The sequence below is a fragment of the Martes martes genome, assembly GCF_963455335.1.
Source record: "Martes martes genome assembly, chromosome: 13".
Classification (NCBI taxonomy): domain Eukaryota; kingdom Metazoa; phylum Chordata; class Mammalia; order Carnivora; family Mustelidae; genus Martes; species Martes martes.
In genome coordinates this window covers 63690505-63714193 of record NC_137901.1, presented here as the reverse complement: position 1 = coordinate 63714193, position 23689 = coordinate 63690505, and the positions used below count along the sequence as shown (strand labels likewise).

At 51.0% G+C, this 23689-nt stretch overlaps 1 protein-coding gene across 3 annotated transcripts in view; it reads right to left on the bottom strand.

Annotated features, from left to right (window-relative positions):
* PI4KA (phosphatidylinositol 4-kinase alpha) overlaps positions 1–23689 on the bottom strand; it is a 116078-nt gene that overhangs the window by 11923 nt on the left and 80466 nt on the right. For all 3 annotated transcript variants that reach the window (XM_080821027.1, XM_080821028.1, XM_080821029.1), the window contains exons 24-42: positions 21983–22053; positions 21771–21895; positions 20338–20419; positions 20013–20096; positions 18956–19045; positions 16658–16777; positions 15193–15285; positions 13785–13941; positions 13416–13543; positions 8235–8393; positions 7787–7938; positions 6204–6311; positions 5482–5609; positions 3787–3906; positions 3557–3636; positions 3266–3459; positions 2166–2256; positions 1413–1580; positions 642–695 (exon numbers count right to left, since the gene is read on the bottom strand). In XM_080821027.1, the coding sequence (XP_080677153.1) occupies positions 642–695; positions 1413–1580; positions 2166–2256; positions 3266–3459; positions 3557–3636; positions 3787–3906; positions 5482–5609; positions 6204–6311; positions 7787–7938; positions 8235–8393; positions 13416–13543; positions 13785–13941; positions 15193–15285; positions 16658–16777; positions 18956–19045; positions 20013–20096; positions 20338–20419; positions 21771–21895; positions 21983–22053 (2204 nt within the window). The remainder of the gene's footprint in view (positions 1–641; positions 696–1412; positions 1581–2165; positions 2257–3265; positions 3460–3556; positions 3637–3786; positions 3907–5481; positions 5610–6203; positions 6312–7786; positions 7939–8234; positions 8394–13415; positions 13544–13784; positions 13942–15192; positions 15286–16657; positions 16778–18955; positions 19046–20012; positions 20097–20337; positions 20420–21770; positions 21896–21982; positions 22054–23689) is intronic.

The following is a 23689-nucleotide window of genomic DNA, read 5'->3' as shown; positions in this document are numbered from 1 at the left end:
GCCGAAGGCAGAGGCTTTAACCCACTGAGCCACCCAGGCACCCCAGCTGATTAAATTTAAATGAGATCATTGGGGTGGTGCCTAGTCCAATGTGGGGTCCTTATAATAAGAGGAGATTAGGACACTGACACACAGAGGGAAGACCACATGAGGACACAGGGACATGGCAGCCATCTGCAAGCCCAGGAGAGGAGCCTCAAGAGAAACCAACCCCATGGGCACCTTGATCTTCAACTTCCAGCCTCCAGAATTGTGAGAAATACATTTAAGCCCCTGCTCTGTGGTTCTCTGCTATGGCGGCCCGAGCACACTAATACATATGTCATCTTGTCTCACCCTCCCTGCTTCCCACTGAAGAGACAAGGGAGCTGGATTCAGGGACAGAGGAAGCGGCTGGCAATACTTCTAGAGCCCACCCACCTGGCACAGCAAGACAGGGCCTCGGGGTGAGGCGGGGTGAGGTGGGCCTCCTGGCCATGAGCACCAGCCACAGCCTCGGGTGTGTGTGAGAAGAGCTCGGGGACCGGGTCAGAGCCTGGCGGCCCTGCTCCCCAGGCCCCATCCCTGTTGCTGAGGGCCCCCTCCCCATCGCCCAGCATAGCTCGCAGAGGGAGGGACAGCAGATGCTGGCATAGCCTTACCTTGTCATACCTGAGGGCCTGCACAATCTGGGGGATATAGAACAGGATGGCGTCCTGCAAAGGAGGAAGACAAGCGATCATGACCTCCAGGAAGGGAAAATAATTCCTTACCCCCAGGACAGTGAAAACAAAGGCAACATAGATGGCTGTCCCAGGGCCCCACTCCAACCTGGAACGGCCCTGCTGTCACTCAGCCCATGGGACACCTTGCTGGAGGTGTCTTGCTGGCGATCACAGAGAACTGAGAACAAGGGAAAGAACCAGAGGACAGCAAGGAAAATGGCGACGGCTTGAAACACAGGATGGATGAGAAAAAGCAAAAGGAACGAGGCTCCCGTATCTATAAGGACAGGGGTTGGGGCCCATGTGTGTTCACTGCTGGGGGCCTGTGCGGGGACAAGGGCTGAGGTTACAGTAGTAACAGTACAGTACAGTAGTCCTGTGTGTTGGGGCCTCCGCAAGTCAGCTACCAAACCCCTGTCACTATGGCTGTCACATGGGATCCCCAGCCTTCCCAGCAGTCCATGGCTGGGTGATCTGCCCGAGCAGCCACAACTGGCACCAAACTCAAGTCAACTTCCCAACATATCTGAGTCAACTAAATCTGTCTTCTGTGACTGCCTGAACAGAAATGGGATTGAAGCATGCTTAAGATGGACCAACCTTTCATCAGGCCCATATCAAGTTTCAGATAAAGCCCGTCCTTCCTGTCTCCACCTCAATACGGCCTGTGGTCCCACCAAGGCTGACTCAGGTAGGATGCGAGCTCACCGGTGGGAAGGACCGCAGGACTTTCACCCCATACTGCGCAGTGAGAGGGTGCGGCGGGTACATGCTGGAGAAGTAGGAGAGGCCCGTGGGCGGGTCCGCAGGTGCCCAGCAGAGCACGTGGCTGAGCTCGGGCGCGTCGGCGTCGATGGTGTGCCAGGTGACCAGGAACTGGAAAGGAAGCAGGGAGATGGTCTGGCACAGGCAGTCCCTGGGGCCCCTCTGGAAACACCCAGCCCCATCCCGTTACGTCAGGGGCGGCCCCGAAGTAATGATAATAAAGCATTTACAACAACGTGGGGAAATGTTCTGATACATGATGCACAGCAGCACAATTCTAACTTGGGTGAAGTACAGTCAATATTTTTCTACTGCAAGCATAATAAATGCCTCACTCGAGAAACAGAAGACACTGGAAATTAGAAAAGTTATTAACCGCTGAGGTTGCCAGGTTTGTCACATTTCTAGTTTCCAGGCATTTGGGAGGCATTTGTTTTTTTTTTGTTTGGTTTGGTTTTAAGATTTTATTCACTTGACAGAGAGACACAGTGAGAGAGGGAACACAAGCAGGGGGAGCGGCAGGCAGAGGCAGAGGGAGAAGCAGACTCCCCATTGAGTAGAGAGCCCAACATGGGGCTCGGACCCGGGACCCTGGGATCATGACCTGAGCCAAAGGCAGCTGCTTAACGACTGAGCCACCCCGGCACCCCAGGAGGCATTTGTTTTTGTGCAGTTTGAGCCCGCGTGCATCACTACCTTGATAGCTTCGGGGACATCACTAACGGCTCCTGGGTCCAACCGAACGAGACGGGTCACTTCGTTGCCAATGGCTTCTGTGTTCTTAAACCTATGGCACATGCAGGGTATGGGTGGAGGGGCCTCTCCCACCTCCCCAGAAGAGAGGGAGGTAGAGGGAGACCTGAACTGGAGGGATACAGATTAGTGCCAAGTGACACCGAAACACGACGCTACTGACATATCGGTAACTCTGACCATGAGTGTTAACAATGAACAGCACTATGACTGGCTACAACGTGAATGACAGAATGATCTCCAACAGGAATTATCCTACACTCCCCAAAGGACGTCCCCCTTTCTGAAGTCCTTGCCTTCAGAACACCCCCTTGCCTTGGTGCTGAAGCAGACTATCTACGGCGTGGCAGCCCATGGGCCGGAAGGTAGGTCAGCAGAGGGGGGGATGGGTACATTTTCAGGGGGCACCGCCTCAGGCTAACACAAGGTAGACTTTCCACGAACACTATCAGGCTGCGGTCCTGATGCAGAGGACCGAATTAGAACCAGAAGGAGGAAGCGGTAAGTAGGCAAGTATGGGCTCGTGGGGAAGAAATGTCCACCCCTGCATGTGGGGCGGATGCACTTCTGGCGGATGTAACAGGGTCCTGGGAGACCCCTCTTGGCTACCACTGGTCAAAGAACTCTGACCGTGGAGAGCTACGAGGGGAGAGTTCACAGGACACTTGGCTGCTGGCCACCTAATCTGAGTAGCCTGTCACTGAAAGGCCTGTGGGAACAAACCAAAGGCTCCCCAGGCCGGCCGCCCTGGAGCGACAGCCTCCATGTGCTCCTATCCTCCTCAGATACAAGACCGGGGCCGCGAATGTGCTCTGACACCTCGTGCCTGGGCTCTGGGGTACTGGTGTGCTCCAGGCAGGCGTTTGTGCTGTGTAACCACTGCACAGAAACACTAGGTCAACATCTAGGGCAGAGGAACAGGCCTCTAATATCACTTCCCTGACCGTCCTTGGCAGTGACCACATCGTATTCTTCCCCACTCAGGTGTCCTTGTACCAGGCTTCTGGCAAGGCCCTCATGAGGCAGGTGAGACCGGGGCCTACCTGGCTGGCAGCTGCACGGCTAGGTAAGGAGAGATGCTCCAGGCGAGGTTAACGTTGTCCTTCCACTGCTTCTCACTCAGGCTGATGTACTTGGACCTCCAGTTGGCCACACTGTTCTCTCCGGCCTGGTCCAGCTCCAATTCCGGGGCCGACAGTGGATTGTACCATGTGATAAGACGCTCAATCTCGGTGGCCTGGTGAGATGAGACATCAGTGTGCCTTCTGTGTGCACCCACATGCCACTCTGCTCCTGTTCCTGGTGCTGTGGCCATAGCACGGGGGTCACCTTACCAGCAGGGACAGCAGTAGCGTCCTTCGCTTCATGTAGTACTTGTGCAGCTGGGAGCCCCGGTTGGTTTTCTTAGACATGCCTGGGCGGGGAGAGAGAAGGCCCAAGTGCATGTCTGTGAGTCCACGGCCCATCCTTCACTTGTAGAACCCCAGAGGAAGCTGCCTTTCAGTGCTCCGCTCATGGTCTGAACTGCCAGGATGTGACTCAGACCAGCAAACCTTCAACTGACCTGACTTCTTGGAGATGGTCGACATGCCGCTGGACAGGGGGTAGGTATTGATCCAGCCTTGTGTGGCCTGCTGCCGAGAGCCAACCGCTATGTCCAGATTGCTCCGGGTGTCTTGGTTATCTGTAGGCAAACACAATTGTTGCTTCCAGAATGAGGCGTCTGGATTTTCACCAGAGATAAGGTGGTCAGTGCAAGAGCAGAGAGGCAGAGACATGGTGTTGATGGATTTCCAGAATAAACCAACCTCTGGGAAGTGTGTGTGTGTGTGTGTGTGTGTGTGTGTGTGTGTTTTAATGTAAGCTCTACATTCAAGGTGAGGCTTGAACTCACCACCCTGAGATCAAGAGGCAGAGGCACACTCTACTGCTTGAGCCAGCCAGGTACCCTGGAGAAGTTTTTTGAACCATTCTACATAGAAAGTTTACTAAAATGTATTCTATTCTCTCTAGCCTTTTTCTTTTCCTTTTTAAATTTATTTATTTGACAGAGAGAGAGAGATCACAATTAGGCAGAGAGGCAGGCAAAGAGAGGGGGAACCAGGCTCCCTGCTGAGCAGAGCGCCCGATGTGGGGCTCGATCCCAGGACCCTGAGATCATGACCTGAGCTGAAGGCAGAGGCTTTAACCCACTGAGCCACCCAGGCGCTCCTTCTTCTTCTTCTTTTTTTTTTTTTTTTTTAAGATTTTATTTATTTATTTGAGAAAGAGTGTGTGTGGATGCCGGTGTGGGAGAAGGGCAGAGAAGGAGGCAGAATCTCAAGCAGAATTCCCATTCAGTGTGGAGCCTGGCACGGGGCCTGATCCCACAATCCCGAGATCATGACCTGAGCTGAAATCAAGAATCTGACGCTTAAACAACTGAGCCACCCAGGCGCCCCCCTCCTAGCTTTTAAAGTAGAAAAAAGAAATTGTGGGTGGCAATCCTGATCAATTACAAACAGCTCTCTCATGGCCAGTGTCACGCCGCCCATCAACACCGCAGTGAGTCAGGCCCTAAAGGCAGGCAAGGAGCGCTGCTGGCCCTGCTCCCCGTGGAGCCAGGACGCCGCCTCAGAAAATCTCTTTTTAATTTGCCTTTCCTTTTCCTGTAGTCAGGTTGTTGGATGGGGGTCTGCCTGCAGAAACTATGCTCCTCTGAGAAACAGAATGTTTCTTTGTGGTTTGCTGCTTGCTTACACTGTAGCATCTTTTCCCTAACCCTGTCGGCCCTGGCTCCTATTCATCCTTTGAGACTCGGCTCACATGTCACCTCTTCCAACTCCCCAACTCCAGGGAGGGGGGCAAGGGCCTGTTCTTGAGGGGTGCTCCCACAATCTCATGTTGACATCACCAACCAGGTGACAGCAGACAGTGCCCTACTCATCTTGGCACCTGGGCCTTACCCCAGGATGGGCTGTCAGATAGGCAGTGGGGGCTGGTGAACTGGCTGGGGCTGGGGGACATCATGTCACTCGGCCTCTGCTCAGGGCCTCCTGTGCTCATTCATGTTTGTCAGCTGAGGCTGGAGGACCCGTGGTGGACAGGCAGGCGTTGGGTCTTGTGATTGTACAGCAGGGCCATGGCCAGGACTTGGCGGGATCCTCACTGTTCTGACTGGGCTCCTGCAGGGCTGCCCATCTCACACCACTGTCCCGGCCGCCTCCATGCCTTGGCCCCACCACCCAGGAACAGCTGCCCAGCTGAGGACAAGGCTTACCTGGGGGAACAAGCTGGCTGGCAGTCAGGTACTTCTTGTCTGAGAACATGGCTGTCCAAAATTTAATCATTATGCTTATGTCTTCACGCAGCCTCTTTTCTCCTTGAGTAGGGAACTTTGGGGGGCAACTTCAAACAACCACAAGAAGACAAGAGTTAAGTGCCTAGACTCTGGGACTAGAAGCCATGCATATTATAAAAGCATGTGAGAGGTGACATGGAGTGGTTTCTGAATGACAAAGGTGAGCCCAGAGCTAGTCATCAGCAACAACGGTCTCATTCATTCTCATGGAAAAAAGAGTGATGATTTTCCGAGTCCTCTCATGGCCACCTCTGCCACTAACCCCAGCGCTGTCGACAGCCCTCGGCTGAATGGTGTCCTTGTGGAGCATCGTGCAGCTGCAGCTATCTCTAGACAACACAACCTACGCACTCGCAAAGCGATTCTTTGTGCAATTACCATTCATAGGAACTGGAAAGTTAAATGGCTGCGGTTAATGTCTTCAGTCAACTGAACTGGGGGGAAACGTGTGTACACTGTGTAGGAAGGCTAGCTCTAACTGAGTACACACATGGAAACACAGCACAGGGCTGAGCATTTTCTAACCCAGGGCCACCAGAGCTACTGAACAAGGAGGGCAGCACATGCATCAGGCCACACTGTTTTGTGCCGTGACTTCTGGGGATGTGGGACCCCTGCGAGCAGCACAGCTGAGGGAGTACCTGAAGTAGTCAAAGGCGGTTGAGTAGATCTTCTCTCGAAGCACGTTGCGAATGGTTGCGTTTGGGACCACATCGGCGTGCAGGAGGGCCAGCCCAAGAGTCAGCAGTCTGTGAGAGGACACCGCGGCCCAGTCAGAGTGCGCCGCCCAGGAACACCTGAGTCGTCTCTGGCTCCTGTACCAACCACGTGGCCCTTGGGCTTGGGGCACGTCTCTGGATGACAGAGCTCTTGGAGGCCAGGACTGTGGCCCCAGCCAGGTGACTGCCACTCCTCAGGTTTATTGGACCAGAAATGTCTTAGGAAAGGTTGTTTTATTGTTTTGTTTTGTTTTGGTTTTGGTTGTTGTTTTTTAAACCTTTATTCTAACTGGGGGTAAACGGACAATTTGTGTTCATCTGCCTTGGCCAGAGTCTGTGTATCGCACACCACCTGCAAACTACCTTCTGAGCGCAGTCGCCTCTAGGGCTACAAAGGTGGAACATTTAATTCAAGCTAAAAGAAAAAGACATTTACCAAACATCTGGTTTCTGCCAGACCAGGGCTACTCGATGGGCATCTACAGATGGTGTTGGTCTGTGACAAGGTACTACAGAAACTGAGAGGGGATCCTGCTCATTTCTGCAGCAATTTCACATTGCTGTGGGGGTCCAGTGTGAAGCCTTTTCTAGTAATCTCACGCCTTTTATAAAGGTACAGGTCTGTGACGGACTAGAAATGAAGGGAAAAGAGTACTCGCCCTTCCCCACAGTGGTCTGAGAAGCACCATCCCAGAGGTGCCCGGGGGCTGCAGGAACATGGGTCTGGAGCTCAGGGGAGCAGAAAGAGCTGGTGCTGGCAGTGGGCAGCAAGAAGGGGTACAGGCAGGAAGAGCAGCATACCCTGAAAGGGGGCCCCTCAGTCTCCTTACAACTGACCACCCAGGCACTTTCAGGCCTTCCCCATGCCAGATTCACCCAGCCTGCTGTGTCCATAGCACCCCCAACCGCAGCACCGGGCCTGAGCCTCCCTATTAGGCCACATATCCCCCAAAAGGGAGTATCCCCTGGTGTGGTTGGTATTTTGCATGGGACTTGGCAAAAGTCAACTTGGTGTAGTCAGCATGATCGGAAGTTTTCTGTGAACATCTCTGAGGGGTAAAGAGACCAGCCCAAAGTCACTGCCAGCCCCCCAGTCTGAGCTTGTCACACCTGAGCTCCACTACACCACCTGCTGTTTTCCACTCACCACTGTGACACTAGAAATCCTTTCACCACCATCTACCCCCAGCCAATTTAGAAAGGCTGCCCAACAGTTGGGTGCCCCAGGTTCCTGAATGAACCATTTCCTGAACACTCCCCTGCTATGGACAGCCCATTGGCTGACTTCCTCAGCCCTGGGCATGGCTGGCCAGATCATTCCATCCAGATCCCCTCCCCAAGGGCCTTGCATATGCTAGGGCTTGATCAGTTTCTGATAAAAACAAAACAAAACAAAACAAACCAGACCAAGTTTGGGAACCTCCCACACAGACTGCCTCCTGCACCAGCAACTCTACCTCCCCCCACCCCATCCCTGCCACCACCATGAGAGGAGAGCCCCTCACTTGAAGCGAGGCCCGATGGCCGCCACATGCCGGTTCATGCTCCCCTTGGCCCCACCGATGTTCAGGGACATGGAGCGCTGCAGCAGGCTGGAGAAGATCTCCACTTGGTCTGAGCTGCAGTACTTGGCGATCTCGAACCGCTGCACCAGGAACTGAGTGGGAAGGAGAATGTGCTGCTCTGCTGGGGCCTGGCCTGCCTGCCCGTGGAGCCAGCACGGAGCCAGCACCGCCAGCTAAGGTGGAGCTCTGGGCCAACAGGAGGGCGGGTGGGGGTCTTAGGGGAAGCACGACGTTCCAGCAAGGGGCTGGGGACGAGTCTGGAAGAGCCATCCCCCCGTCCCCAGGTAAGGCAATCTTAAACCTAGAGCTCCACGTTTAATGGCCCACTGGCTCTGGGGGTGTCCCTGACCTCACAGCTATAGTGGGCAAAAGATGGAGAAGCACTTACGTCAATCCAAATGTAGTGAGGGGTCACTTCGGGGGCACAGGGTTTGGGCTGACTGGCTTCTGATGCTGCTAGGGGGTCCGCTTCCTTTATCTCCGCGGAAAACAGGCCAAACTTCTGCTCCACTGTCATCTGCCAGGCCCCTGCCATCTCCCGCATAAACTGCAAGTATGCAATGAAGGTTAGTGGCTCTGCGAAGCTGAGGACTATATAAAGGAACATAAAAGGAATAAATGCTCAGCACACCTGGGTGACTCAGTCGGTTAAGTTCAGTTAGACTCTTGATTTCAGGGACCCCTGGGTGGCTCAGTGGGTTAAGCCTCTGCCTTTAGCTCAGGTCATGATCTCAGGGTCCTGGGATTGAGCCACACACTGGGCTCTCTGCTCAGCAGGGAGCCTGCTTCCCTCTCTCTCTGCCTGCCTCTCTGCCTACTTGTGAACACACTCTCTCTCTGTCAAATAAATAAATAAATAATCTTAAAAGGAAAAAAAAAAAGACTCTTGATTTTGGCTCAGGTCATATCTCAGGGCTGAGACTGAGTCCTACGTCAAGCTCTGTGCTGGGGGTGGAGTCTGCTTAAGAGTCCCTCTCTCCTCTCTTCTGCCCCTTCCCACCCCTTAAAAAAAAAAAAAAAGAATACACTCTTAACAAATAAAACTTAGAAAACCAAGGAAAGCATAAAAAAAAAATAAAGATCACTTATGATCTAACTTCCCAGCCGTTTTCTACCAAAAAGCCCATTCTTGAACGATCACTAGGCCAGGTGCTTCCTGCTTTGGGGTGTGGTCCCAGCACGCCTGCCAAGCAGCCTGGCTGAATCCTCCTGACAACCCTGAAGCACCCGTGGTTGCAGAGGTGAGGCTGCCTGCTCACAGCCTCTAATCTGGCAAAGGCAGGGCTGGATTTTGGCTCTGGAGCCCAGGTCCTTTTCTCCACTCAACACAGACCCTCCAGGCTCTGGGAATGGAGCAGTGAATGACACAAACAGCTACCCAGTCTGCGACAGGGGCCACAGATGGCAAGGAAGTGAGATCTAGATATCAGACACTGATCAAAGCTAAGGGGAAACAGAGTCATGAGGGGCTTGGAAGAATGAATGGACATATGTGCATGACATTCTAGACATGGTAGGCAGGGGACAGCGGAGACAAGCCCTGGAGGAGATGTAGGAGTGAGGCACGCAGCTTCCTCGCTGCCTGAAAAGAGCATTGCCAAGTGAGGGTACAGCCTAAAGCAGGAACATGCCTGGAGGGCAGGGGCAGCAGGGACCCCAGCATGCATGAAGCAGGGTAGGCAAGGGACAGAGAGGGGGAAAGCTGGGGTGGCAGAGGGGCTTGCGGGCCATAGAAACAAGTGTGCCTTCTACTTTGAGTGACCATGGGCAGCGCTGACAGGTCTGGGGCACAGAAAGGACCTAATGTGATCCATATTTTAACTGATGCACTCTGTGTATGTGTGGAGAAGGCAGAGAGGGCCCATGTGGAAGCAGCATCTGCCTCCCTAGTCCAGCGGAGATGAAGGAGATTGGGGCCAGGGGGCAGCAGTCGGGATGCTGGGAAGTGGCCAGCTTCTGGATATACTTTAAAGGTAGAAAGATAAGTCTGACAGGATTTGCTGAGAATCATTTGTGAGAAGTGCAGAAAGGGGAGTCAGGATTTTGTCTGAGCAGAGGCAAGGACTATGTTGGCATCCATAGAGATTTGGAGGCAGATGGGTGGAGGTCAGTGTGGGGCTAGTTCCTTTGATTTGGGTCATGAATTTGAGCACCACACCAAGAGATCACAGGTCTTTCCCATCTTAGTGGGATATAGGCCCCAGAATCTCACAAAGCGGGTTTTCAAGGTGGGATGAGCCCAACAAACTCATAGCTCTATCTCTCTAGGGATGCAGAAGCATCAGGATGCCATCAGCAATTGTCTCTAAAGTTGGAGTTATGAAGGATTTTTGTTTTTTTCATTCTACTCCTATCTTCCAACTTCTCTGTAATGAACATACATGGTTTTTTATAACAGAAAAAATTAAAAACCAGAAGCCAACAATATAAAAGATACAAAAACAAAAGTTAAAATTCTCCCCAAGATGGTGCTGGGACTGGACAACAGGTCCTTACACAGGCAAGGTCAGGGAGTGTGAGGACACAGATGACCTTCAGTCCCAAGTGAATGGCAAGAACAGTTTGGACAGTATTAAAAAAACAGGCTTATCTGTTGGACTGCTGAGTCTTAGATGAGAAAGCCACAAAGAACTGATTTAAAGAGACTTTACATAAGAAGCAACAAGCTCTAGCAGCTCATGGGCCAGTGCTGGGTCTGGACACAAGAGGGTGGCCAAGGCCTGCCAAAGGCCGAGAGACCTGAAGCCAGCAGAGCTACCGCTGATGGCAGGGGCAGGGGAAATAGATCAGAGTCTGAAAGACCCCAGGTGAAACAGCAATTTGTTTGGCATAAAAATCCTTCCACGACCCCTTTTCTAATTTTGATGGGGGAGAAAAAAAGGGAAGTGAAGGTGAGGTGAAAAGTAGGAAGAGTCCATCCTTCTTGCCAAGACTGATCCCTCAGGCGTAGGGATCAGTGACCTTTATTTTAGTCACCCAACAAAAGAAAGACCTATTTTCTAGGAAAGTGAAACAGCAGTGCTCCTCAGTCTCCACCGCTTTTCTATGCACAAAGTCTACAACACAATGAAAACATTTGAAACACTAAAGAAAAAAGACATCAACAGAAACAGACCCACAGATGACCCTGATACTAGAACATATCAGATAAGGATTATAAAATAAATATTGTAAATATGACCAAATAGTTCTAGGTAAAGATGGAAAAACTAGATGAAGATACAGAGAATCTCAGCAGAGGTTAAAAAAAGAAAGTAAACTAAAGTGGAGAGAATTTACTCCAGCAGAGCTGAACTACAGGCAATGCTGAGGGGAATTTCTTTGGGCTGAAGAGAACAACTGAATCTGAGTCCACAGAAAGACTTGAGGAGTGTGAGAAATGGAAAATATCTGGATAAATGTGTAAGGCTTTTAAAAAAGTCCTTTTCTTGGGGCGCCTGGGTGGCTCAGAAGGTTAAGGCCTCTGCCTTCGGCTCAGGTCATGATCCCAGGGTCCTGGGATCGAGCCCCGCATCGGGTTCTCTGCTCCGTGGAGAGCCTGCTTCCTCCTCTCTCTCTGTCTGCCTCTCTGCCTACTTGTGATCTCTGTCTGTCTGTCAAATAAATAAATAAAATCTTAAAAAAAAAAAAAGCTGGATGTTTTAGAAAAAAAAGTCCTTTTCTTAACTTCTTTGAAAGGTTTTTGACTTTAATTAATTCTTTAATTAATTAATTAATTAATTAATTACTTAATTTGACAGAGAGGGAGAGAGAGAACACAAGTAGGCAGAGAGGCAGACAGAGGGGGAGGGGGAAGCAGGCTCCCCACTGATCGAGAGTCTGATGCAGGGCTCGATCCCAGGACCCTGAGATCATGACCTGAGCCGAAGGCGGAGGCTCAACCCACTGAACCACCCAGGCGCCCCTTATTTTATCTTTTTAAAGACCCTATTTATTCATTTGATAGAGAGAGACACAGAGAGAGAAGGAACATAAGCAGGCAGAGTCAGAGAGAGAGACGCAGGCTTCCCGCTGAGCAGGGAGCCCGATGTGGGACTCAATCCCAGCACCCCAGGACCATGACCTGAGCCAAAGGCAGACGCTCAACAACTGAGCCACCCAGGTGCCCCTTTAGTTTTATTTTTAAATATTTTATTTATTTGAGAGAGAGAGAGACAGCCTGAGTGGGAGAGGGGCAGAAGGAGAGAGACAAACAGATTTCTCTCCAAGTGAGGAGCCAGAGGTAGGGGTTGATCCCAGAACTCCAAGATCAAGACCTGAGCTGAAGTCAGATGCTTTACTGACTGAGCCACCTAGGTGCCCTGGCTTCTGACTTTTAGAACAAAAATAACACTACTATAAGGCATATAACATACACAGCAATAAAACAGATGAACCCAAAAGGGGGGGTATATGGGTGCATGTGACAACAATGGCAGATTGCTGTCAACGCAGAATCCTCTACCTGGCAATGACAACCACCACCACCACAACAGCAGTTAGTATTTACTCATAGATCACTATGTTCTGGGCACTGTTCCTGGCCTATGAGGTGCATTAAGCCATTCAATCTCCACAAAAACCCTATATCATTGTTCCTGTGCTATTATCCTCATTATACAGATGAGGAGCATTGCCCAAAAGTCAGAGCCCCCAGAGGCTGCAGCAGGACTCACAGGCCCTTCTGCATGCTCCCTGATATGAGCAGAGCTGGCCAGGCTGAGAACCCAGTGCCTAACTTAGTTCCACGGAGAAAGGGTCCAGGAGCTACTGGTAAGCCCAGGGTCTCAGCTGACTCCCTCTTCTGAGAGGCAGCTGTCAGTGCTTCTCCCTGACCAGGTAATCTCCCATGGAAGCCAACTGGACCAAAACATTTCCCCAAACTCTGAATGGTGTGCCCAATACAAACCCTATGCAGTTAGAACATCCCACGAAAATGTGAGGTATGATGATTAGTGCCACCACCATCACCTGCCTGGAACATTCTAATTTCATCTTTGGAAATATTCCATGTTCCTCAAGGAATAAGAAAAAGAAAATGCCCCCTTTGACCACTTAATTCAAGTCATCTTAAGACATAGAAGAAAAAAATGCCAAATTCCCTGTTGTTATGAAAATTAACGAGATCTTTGAAAAACACAACAGTTCCTGGATATTCATCCAATCAGCTGAAAGGGCATATATGACTTTGAGTCGGGGCTTCCTCAAGGACTAACTTTAGAAATATGGTCACCAGGAAGACTGTCCCTCACAAAGTGAGCAGGCCAAGAGAAATAACCTTTGTGGACAACTACCACCTCTCCCAAACCTGTCCCATGTGTTCCACTCAGAGAAATGGCTCCCTCTACTGAGCTTCTGAGAAACAACAACTTCTAGGAGCCGTTAGGATCTTTTTAACATATATTCCCTGTCGTCTCCGAGATAGCCCAGTGGTCAAGCATTAATATCACAATCTTACAGATAAGGAGACTGAGGGCCCAGAGGATAAGGGGCTTGCCTGGAGTTTCCAAGCTTGTCAGATGAGCAGCCAGGTCAAGCTCTCCCTCTCACCAGCCCTACCCTCAGGAGCTGAACACAGCCAGTGTCCTACCGGTACTTCCACTCCGTTCTTGCCAGCCAGCAGCCACTCCCAGCAGGCCAGGGCGGTCTCCATGCCATGCTCATTGAACATCCGGAGGGGACCCCAACACAGATGATGAAGGAGCTGTGGGTCACAATCTGCAAGCAAACACACACTGTTCAGAAAAAGCACTGAATACGGGCTGAACCCTTCGCCTACCTCCTCAAGTCAACAAGACAGAGCACCAGGTGGGCCAATGATGGTCTTTTATTTACTTCCTCTACTTCCTGAGAGACACGAAAGAGATCTCTACTGGGGGAGCCCCAGCTCACTCAGAAAAACAAGGTAAACACTCATTTCCAAATGGGCCCAGAGCTCCGCAGTGGCTCTGTCCATTACCTTTGCTGCTGATGAGCATCGCTGTCAGCTTGAACATGGCCTGCGTGTAGTGCTGAGGATTACTGAGGTCTAATGCTGTATTCAGCTCTTGGACCATCATTTTGTTCAGGTCAGATATCTGGCCTGTGGCATCTGAGAACCGGATCATTCCATATACCTGCAAGAAGCACACTTGTCAAGAGAGTCACACGTAATACAGGCACATGGACAAGGCCTGACCAGAGCCCCACTGTCTTAAACTAGAGCTTGTGTGTGGAGAGAGTGACAGGATCATTTCAATGACGCTACCACTGCTCATACTTTGAGGGGACTTCTCTTTTAGCAATGTATGCTGGCATTCCCTTCATTCTAGATGGTCCTTGAAGGCAGAGACCCAGTCTTACCAATTTTACATTTCAGCACTGAGTCCGGGGTCTGAACCACAGTAGCGCTGCATGATGTAGACTGATTAAACACAGTTCTTTCAGAGTCAATTAATGACTCAAATGAGAAAATTTTTAAAGTTGTACGTCATATCCCCCCCTCCCCAACAAAAGCATGCTTCTCTCTTATCTACCAGACTTGACTATATAGAAAGGATCTGACTCCTTTCAAAACCAAACCTACTGCCAAAGACAGACTTTCTATCACCAGTGGGGTATTCAAAATAGGTGGAACAGGACCTCAGAGCAATTTCCAGCACTGGGAACATCGGCTCAGTGGCAGCCTAGGGTTAGCGGCAGCCTAGCAGAGTGAGGGCCCCCCTGCCGAGGGCCCCTATCAAGAGGAAGAGCGATTACTAGAATGAGGAACTAGAAGGGGGGAGGGGAGACCTCACACAGACGGGGCACTGATGGACTTGCAGGGATCTGTGAAATGGTGTGGATGAGCTTCTGTGTTTTATAGATTCAGAAACTGAGGCCCCAAGATGTGAAGCAACTTGCCAGACTGGGCTGAAGTGCGGCACAGTAGGCGAGGGCCCTCACGGGGAGATGCAGCTCCCAACCCTGCTCTGCCTCTGTGACTCTGGCAGGTTACTTTATTTCCAGAGTCTCAGTTTCATTATCTGTAAAGCTGGAACAATAGTATATACACCTCACCAACTGCCCCAGATAGTGCATGGCACTCAGTGAATATTTGCTACCACTTAAAACAAATAAACAAACAAACAAAAATAGTCAGAGAAACAGAGAACGCTTCAGCATGGCCAGAATGTGCATATGTGCAATCACCATCCTGTAGTGGGGGTGAGTAGCTGCCATAAATGGTCCAGACTGTGTTAGGGAGTCCTGGGGCCCATGCATTCAAGTCTACCTAAAATGAGTGAGTTCCAGACCCCCAGGTGCATTTTCCATTGGGAGGGAGCTGACTGGCCTTGGAGCGCGAGGACACCCCCCAAAGCCTGGGGACACAAAGGCAGGAGAAATACCTCGCCCGCGTAGCGGTTGCGTAGATTCAGGGACGCCATGAAGTTGGAGTAATCTTTCTTCACACAGGCCGGGCGCTCTGTTAGCTGAGTTGCCTACAGACAAACACCAAGAATTACTTCAGGCCATTGCCACGTTTTTCTCATGTTCACCATGGCTAAGCCTGAGTCCCATTAAGAAGTCAAGTCGGATCCAGGGGTTATTAAAAATCTTCACTGCTGGCAAGCTAATAAAACAAAATATTTTAGAATAGCCCCCAGTCTGATACGTCCCAGGGAAGAAAGACGATAAAAAATCTCAGTATGGGGCGCCTGGGTGGCTCAGTGGGTTAAAGCCTCTGCCTTCGGCTCGGGTCATGATCCTAGGGTCCTGGGATCGAGCCCCGCATCGGGCTCTCTGCTCGGCATAGAGCCTGCTTCCTCCTCCCTCTCTCTCTGCCTGCCTCTCTGCCTACTTGTGATCTCTGTCAAATAAATAAATAAAAAATCTTTAAAAAAAAAAAAAAAAAATCTCAGTATGGAAAATTTTCTCTGGAAGGCAGCTTTTGATATAGCTTCAATATGCTGCCCTGATTGCTTTCATCCCCAGTGGTGAAAAGACCTTTGCAAAAGACATATCACCAGATCATTGTGAGAATCATTGTAACCTACAACGAAAATGCTGTGAAGTTAGTGCTCCTGGGCTGTCTCCTGTGGGTGTGCGCTGGTGTGTAAATGTGACTTGAAGATGGTGAAGGGTGATGTTCAGAGTATGTTGTCAGAGCGAGCAAAAGCCAGCAGGGGCTCAGAGATACCCAATAGCTGCCACCAGTCTACGGCAGGTCTAGCAGTGGAAGACAAAAGGGGCTCACTCTTGAGTACAAAGGAGGCCCGCAGAAAGGGAAAGAATTTGCAGACCACACCCCCCCCCATGTCCTCTGCTTCAGCTTCAGCCCCCCAGCCCACCTCCCCTGCCTCGGGGTTGTGAGGACTGCTCTCCCTGACCCTGGCTGGTCACTGCTACCATGCTGTTGGGCTATTGCACTGCCCAGCATCACCAAAGATTACAAACATGCAGCGAGGATGACCCCTTTCACCTTTCCCTTTAGTGTCTTTTACTACAAACCAACATAACCTAGCCACTTCTTGACATATGGATGCTACAAGGAATCCTAAACAGAACAAATCAAGCTGAAGATGTGTGTGCAAGTGCGTTCTAGCGCCTGCTGAAACAGAAAAATCCAGCAAATGCTTCCAATCAATGTGATATAAGATAATGCTGACTGTGAATCCCGGAGCTCAGTTTTCTCTTTGAACATGGGGATCGTACATAGGACTCGGATCTGCCTACTGCCAGCATGGCCTCGTGTGCAACATGTGGGTGTCCAGGTGCTTTCGGAAAAAGCTCTACATCATCTTTGGCCTTTCCCTCACCCTGTGGCTCCTGGGGCTGAAGGAGACTCCTGCTCCCTGGGAGGCGCACACTTACCCCGAGAGTGGTGTTCTGCTTGTTGTAGCCGGCGAAGTGAAGGATGCTTTCAGTGGCCATGGCCAGCCCTGTGTGCTGGGACAGTCCTGACACCCAGTTCTGATGCTTGTTCAGATATTCCTGAAGTCAGAAACAAAAAAGCCTCTTTTATTTTAAAGGTATGTGAGGTAGCAGAGCAAACCCTGGTTCCAATGTTGGATCCAGCCCCTGCTGTGGGAGCCTCAGTAAGTTAAAGTGCCCCCTAACTGGCTACTGCTCATGCATGAACAAGGCCAATTGCTCAGAGCAGCCAGCACACACAGTAAATGTGAGAGGACCGCTTATTCTTTTAGCACACCCTTGCTGACCATCTGCCACCTGCCAGGTCCTGTGCACCCCAGAACACAGAGTGGCAGAGTCCTGGTCGTGTTGTCAACATGTGGGCGGTTCTCCTGCCAGAGCACTCTGCTGTGAAGGGGCTTGATCAGCAGCAGAAGGGCAGAGCAAGGGCCTGAGTCTGCCTGGCCAACTGTGGAGGGGGATGCCAGGGCAAAGGGACACCTGGCAGGGTCGGAGATGTGAGAAGGCCTTCTGCTCTGGGGACTGTCAGGGGTCAGCACTGCAGGAGCAGCAAATACAAGGGGCTAGATGGTAGGCGGCAAGCCTGGGCCAGAGATAGGCCAGGTCCAGAAAGACTTTGCCAGGTGAGGGAGATTAGGGCGGGCCACAGGACTCCCCTTGGAAAAGTGCATGAGCACTAACTTACAAAACTGTGTCAGTGGTATTGGAGGGTTCACGGAGCCCCCAAAACCCAACCATGGACCCTATGGTGATGGGGAGAGGCTAATGAGCAGAGGTAGTGGGCAAGTGCACCGAGCAGATTTGCTAGTGAAACCGGCCCACTGTGGTGGGCAGCATGGAGGAGACTTAGGACAGACTGAGGCTGCTGGCAGGAGGCCCAGGTGGGATGGGAACACCATGGCTGGGCAGTGAGGACTGGATGGCAGGTGGGGTGGCATTCAGATGGACTAGATGTGCAAGGGGAAGGGAAACAGGGCCTGGGGCAATACCAAGGGGAGGGCTGGTAGAAGCACCGAGATCAGTGCAAGCCTTTGCATTTTCTACTCCCCTCCCAGACCGCGCTTAAGAAAATACATAGCTCTCCCTATTGTAGGCCTTTTTGTTTAATGAACCTTTTTAGAAATGAAAGGTGGCTTCCCCTCTTTAGACCTTAGCCTTGAGAACTGAAGCCCCTCTTCTCCATGTGAACAAACAAACAAAAAAATCAGTTCCTAAATATGAACAGTTTGAGAAAGTACCCCAGCCTAAAGAGGACCAGTGTATCCACTAGACGGCAACTGTTACCAAGTTTCAGGCATGGCTGAGTTAAAAGGCCCACCTCTGTGCAGCTTAGCTGTTGAGTGCCTAATGGAGGGCTTATTTATTTATCTATTTTTCGTTTCACCAATTCCTCTAACCTCACTGCTCCAACACCTTTGTGGAAGGAGGAGCTGCACGGCGACACTAGGTACCACTCATGGGCGCTAACAAAATGCTTTTCCAAACAGCCTCCGAGGCTCTTGGGGCTAGCTGCTCTGTCCTTCCTGGATTCCAGATTCAGAAACAGTTTAGAACTAGCTTTGTCCTGACAAGTGTCGCTGAGGGCAACTTCACACGCCCTTCTCAATGTACCTTCTCTTTATTAAGCCAGATTTCCTCTAGCGGGATTTTTCTTATCTTTGATCCCTTTTGAGGTGACTTTTTCCTCTGGCATATTGTGGTATTTCTGGTCCATCTCTGCTCGACCAGAACAATGGCTCACCTTGTGGTCGTTTGTGTTCACAAGCCAGTGCTTTGGTCTGAAAAGGCTAACGTGCACCTCCACGTGCAGCCCGGATAGGGCTCTACTGGGACAGCAGCCTCACTCCAGCTCCAGAATCTGGCCAAGATGCTGCTGCAGGAGTGAGAGGCCTCCCCATGTACCATGTCGCCCATGCCCATCTTGCAAGCAGCCCCAAGTCCTGCCATAAACCTTGCACCTACCTGGTGTGAGCGGTCAGGTTCCTGAGGCCCGCCTGCACCTGGGATCCCACTGCACCTGCCTCCCTCACCTACGACCTGTACCCTTAACCCCCCAAGGTGTTCCCGCTGAAGAGTAGCCTCTGAGGCTTCCGTTATTCTCAGGCACTAGACCGATGTTTTTGGTCTGTTTATTCCCACTAGTGTTGTCTTATTTCGAGTTTGCTACCTCTGTGAAAGCTCTCTGGATCACCTGAAAGAGCGTAACAAAGTTGCTTTTCAGTGATTTCAAGAGAGTACCTGTAAGTGGGACTTGGTGACTGTGGGTGCCCACTTCATTGCCTCCTGTAGGATCATTCCACAGCGTGCGGCGAAGTCCTTCACGATGCTCTGGAAGAGAGTGTGATCAAGCCGAGGTCAGTGTATGCGGGGCAACAGAGGATGCCAGCTACAGACTGTAGTTAGCTACTGCTGGGGCCTGAAGTGCATCCCCTGAAACCCATGTGTTGAAGCCCTAGCCCCCAGAAACTCAGAATGTGACAGTACTTGGAGATGGAGCCTTTAAAGAGGTGACTAAGGTAAAATCATATGGGTGGGTCCTAATTCCATCTGACTGGTGTCCTCCAAAGAGGAGGAGATTAGGACTCAGGCACAGAGGGAAGATGTGAGGACTCAAGAAGAGGAAAGATATCTAAAAGCCAAGGAAAGAGGCTTCTGAAGAGATTAACCCTGCCAACACCTTGATCTCAGACTTCCAGCCCCCAGAACTGTGAAAAAATAAATTTCTGTTGTCTAAGCCACTCAGTCTGTGGCATTTAATCATGGCAACCCTAGAAAATGATTACAGTGACCATGTTCCAACCCCGAGGCTCTGGGTTTAGGATACAGACATCCCAGTCTGTAATCCTGGCATAAGACAGGGCCTCACACGTCCACTGGGGGGGCCTCATCACCATGCGGGGATCTCCCTGCTGGCAGCTGGTCTGGCTGGAGGCCCCAAGGCTGGGACATGACCTGGCCCAGGTCTGAGCTGAACTTCAACCTGCCACAGTGGGGGTTCCGAGTCAGACCTCGCATGGCGCATCCTCCTTACCCGGAACCACTCGCTCCATCTACTTCCCACAGTGCCGCACAAAGCCGAAGTCATGTTACTCAACTACCACAATGACAGTCTGCACACCCCACAGCAGTGAAGTTTGTCTAACAGTCATGCTCGCTCATGCAGCTTGGAGGCACTATAAACTGACAGGCAGCTGAACAAAGGAAGGGCTTAGAGTCCCATGTGTGCAACTCGCTGGCCCTGACACTCGAGAGTGCAATGAAAAGTCCCTTAATAAGGGGACGGCTGCCAGCCTACCTCCCGGGCTTCACAGGTGTCAGGAACAGTGATCCGATAGGGGGCATCAGGGATGTCGTAGTAAGGCTGGTCCTTGTGAATGTCCTGAAAACACAACAAGGCTCCCTCTTCCAAACCGTCTTCCCTGGGCTGTCTCTGCTGAGCTGGGCCTCCAGCTCATACTGGGCAGCAGACTGCTCCCTTCCCCACACTTGTCCGGTCTGTGACAGACTTCCAAACTTGCTACAGCTCACTGGGAAAGGCCAGGGTGGGATCTGGGGTCCCCACCCCCAATGTGGCTACCTGTAGCATAAATGAGGCTCAGGCTGAAGGCAGGGACACTCACAGCGCTCAGCGACAGCGACAGGGTCTGGAGGATGTCCAGCATGGTCTTCAGCACCGTCCCGCTCCAGAGCAAGTGGGGAAACCTACACCAAGAGCCATGTCTTGGTCCAGGAGCCAAATCTTTAAGGAATCTCAGCTCCTTAAAGTGCTGCCTTGAGGGGCAGGTGGGGTGAGGTGGGAGCCCCACCTCCTGCTGCCCAGCAGAGGATCAGAGGCCTCCCAAGCAGGGCACTCAGTCAGAAACATCCCCAGGCTCTTGCCAGTCCCACACTTCAGGGCCCAAGCATGACCCCATGTGACCTGGTCTCAACCAGATACTGATCGTCTTGGTTATACACTGGTCGAGCCACGCTCCCTCACTCCCCAAAGTGTCCCTCCTTGTTTCTGACCAAGCCTCAGAAATATTTTCACAAGATGGCACAAATAGAAAATGGTAGTATTTGTAGGACACCCTGGGGCAAAGAGAAGAAGCTGCTCCTAAATGTGGTAGTCAGGGTTGAGGGAAGCTAACTCCGCACAGCTCTGACTCATCGTGGCCCACTGCTTAGAAGGTCCAGCTCAGACACATGTCCTGTGTGTACTGCACTTGCTTTCTGGCCCTGCCTGGACCAGACACACAGCACGTGCATCGGGCTCCAGAACTCAGGGACACTTGCAGGGATGTGTGGGCAAGCCCAGCATGGCTGCTTGCTGCCTCCCACCTTTATGCTGCATACAGGCTGGCCCAGCCCACCTTTGAGGGTTCTCATCCCTGTGGGGCCATGTCCCATGAGTCTGCTTTGGCTCTCAGCACAGAGAGCCTGGAGTAGAAAAGGATCTGTGTGGGCTCTCCTTCCTCTCTGATGAGCCTGGAAGACACTGATTCAACCAGGGTCCTCAGGGTAGGCTCTGGGGTGGGAAATTCACCTAGGATGGCTCTGAGTTTCTCAGAGTGAGCCCAGGGAGGCCCTGCAGCAGGGGAGGGTGGGATGCAGAGACACAGGCAGCAGGTGATACCCCTTGTCATGAGATACACTGTGAACCTGGGTGGCTCAGCTGTTAAGTGTCTGCCTTTGGCTCAGATCATGATCCTGGGGTCCTGGGATGGAGCCCCACATTAGCCTCCCTGCTTGGTGGGAAGCGTGCTTCTCCCTCTCCTACTCCCCATGCTTGTGTTCCCTCTCTCGCTGTCTCTCTGTCAAATAAATGAATAAAATCTTAAAACAAAACAAAAAAACATCAATAGCTCAGAATGAGTGGAGGTTTCAGGACCGAACTTCACACCTTGTAGCAAATTCCATGACATTCTGAGGGAGGTTGCATTGCCATTTGAGAGTTTAAATTCTGACTCCAATTTTTCTACACTGATAGTGGAAGAATGGTTCTTACCCACGTTCCAAATCGAGAAGTTCACACACACACACACACAGAGGATTAGAAGGAAAATGAGCTTACTTATCCACCAGACCAGACAAATACTTGTCTGCCACCCTCCGTATCCTCTTGTGAATGTGGTTGAAGTTCACCAACAGAAACTGCGCGTGCCGCTCGAGCTCCTCTTCATTCTCCTTGGTCTTAGCCTAGAGAGTCCAAAGACACAGGTACAACAGGTGCCCTCCACGTGCCTCAGGCAGACACCCACTCACACTCCAACAAGGCTTACTTACTTTATCTGCCATCATGTTGAGGAAGGCATCAAATACTTTGTCTGCGACAGCAATCACACACTGCATCATGCCTGAAATGAGGAGGTTTCCACAGGTCAGGAGTGGCAAGGGGAAGGGAACAATCCCAGCCATTTTCAAATATTTTGTTTGGAAAAGATGTTGGACTAATAGAGGAGTGGCAGAGCAAAGAATTGCCACGTAAGCATCTAGCTTCTCCTGATTTTAGCAGCTCTTTTGTCAAAACTAAGAAGCTGACAATGATACCATACTCTTACCTAAGTTTCAGGCTTTATTTGGATTTCCTCTTTTCCCCTCTAATGTCCCTTTTCTGTCCCAGGATCCAATGAGGTTGCCACATGGCATTGCCAATCAGATCTCCTTAGTCTCCCACAATCTGTGTTGATTCCTGAGTCTGTTCTTGCCTTTCATGACCTTGACACTTCTGAAGAGCATAGGCATTTTGCAGGATTGTCCCTCAACTTAGGTGTGCCTGATGCTTGCTCACGATTAGACTAAGGTTACAGGATGTTAGGGTAATCCCACAGATGTGAAGTGGCCTTCTTGCCGTATGGCGGGGTGGGGGTGTGTGAAATCAGTATTTCCCACTGCTGGCGAGGCTGCCCTTGATTGCTCAGATACAGTGGTGTATGTCAGGTTTCCCACTGTGCAGTTACTATTTCTCCCTTTCCATGCTCTACTCTTCAAAAGGGAGTCACTGTGTCCAGCCCACACTTGGGGAGGGGAATTAAGCAGCAGCTCCTGGAGGGGCATGTGGGTATAAGTCAAAAACACCACAGTCACTGGGAAATGCTCTGGGGAAGATACTTTGAGGTTATGCAGACATGTCATTTCTCTTTAAGGTTTTGCCCCCTGGCTTTTACACCTGTCTCTGGGCTCTGCCTGCAGCAGATACTCTGGTCTCACTGGGATTTTCTGTGTTCTTCACTCTTTCTAGTTTTAGTAATTGGAATTTTTTAAGGAAAGTCCGTCCCTTCTTCCCCATGTCATTTGTTCAATCATCTAATCACTATGGACTCATGGATATTTATTCCTTTCACTGGGTTATAATCTGATACTGTCATTATTTTGTTGCTCAAATTGTTCCAGGGTTGGTCATTAGGAGCTCTTTCAGGCAGGCTCCTGTGTCCTTGTGACATGCCCATAGGCCTTTCCTTTCATTTTCTTCTTCTTCTTCCTCTCCTTTTTCTTTCTTTTCCCTTCACAAGACCTTCCCTTCTGGCACTGTGAGCTGTCCTAGGCGCATCTTGTATTTTCCCTGCAGCCTTTGCTCCCTTTACTGCAGAATGGTGTTTAGAAACCAAGATCCGAGCACCAGGTGCGGTTGTGGCTTCCAGGGTGCAAAGCAGATTTTAAAAAGCAACAGTGGGGGTGCCTGGGTGGCTCTGTGGGTTAAGCTTCTGCCTTTGGGTCAGGTCATGATCTCAGGGTCCTGGGATCAAGTCCCGCATCTGGCTCTCTGCTCAGCAGGAAGCCAGCTTCCCCGTCTCTCTCTGCCTGCCTCTCTGTCTACTTGTGATCTCTCTCTGTGTGTCAAATAAATAAATAAAATCTTTAAAAAAAAATAAAAAGCAACAGTGGGGCGCAAGCATCATATGCTGACGTCATTAAATGCCGTTCGGCCTCCAGTGCTGGCCCATTTATTAGGGGTCTTTGGGGTGGCTAAATGACAGGGCTACAAGGGCAGCA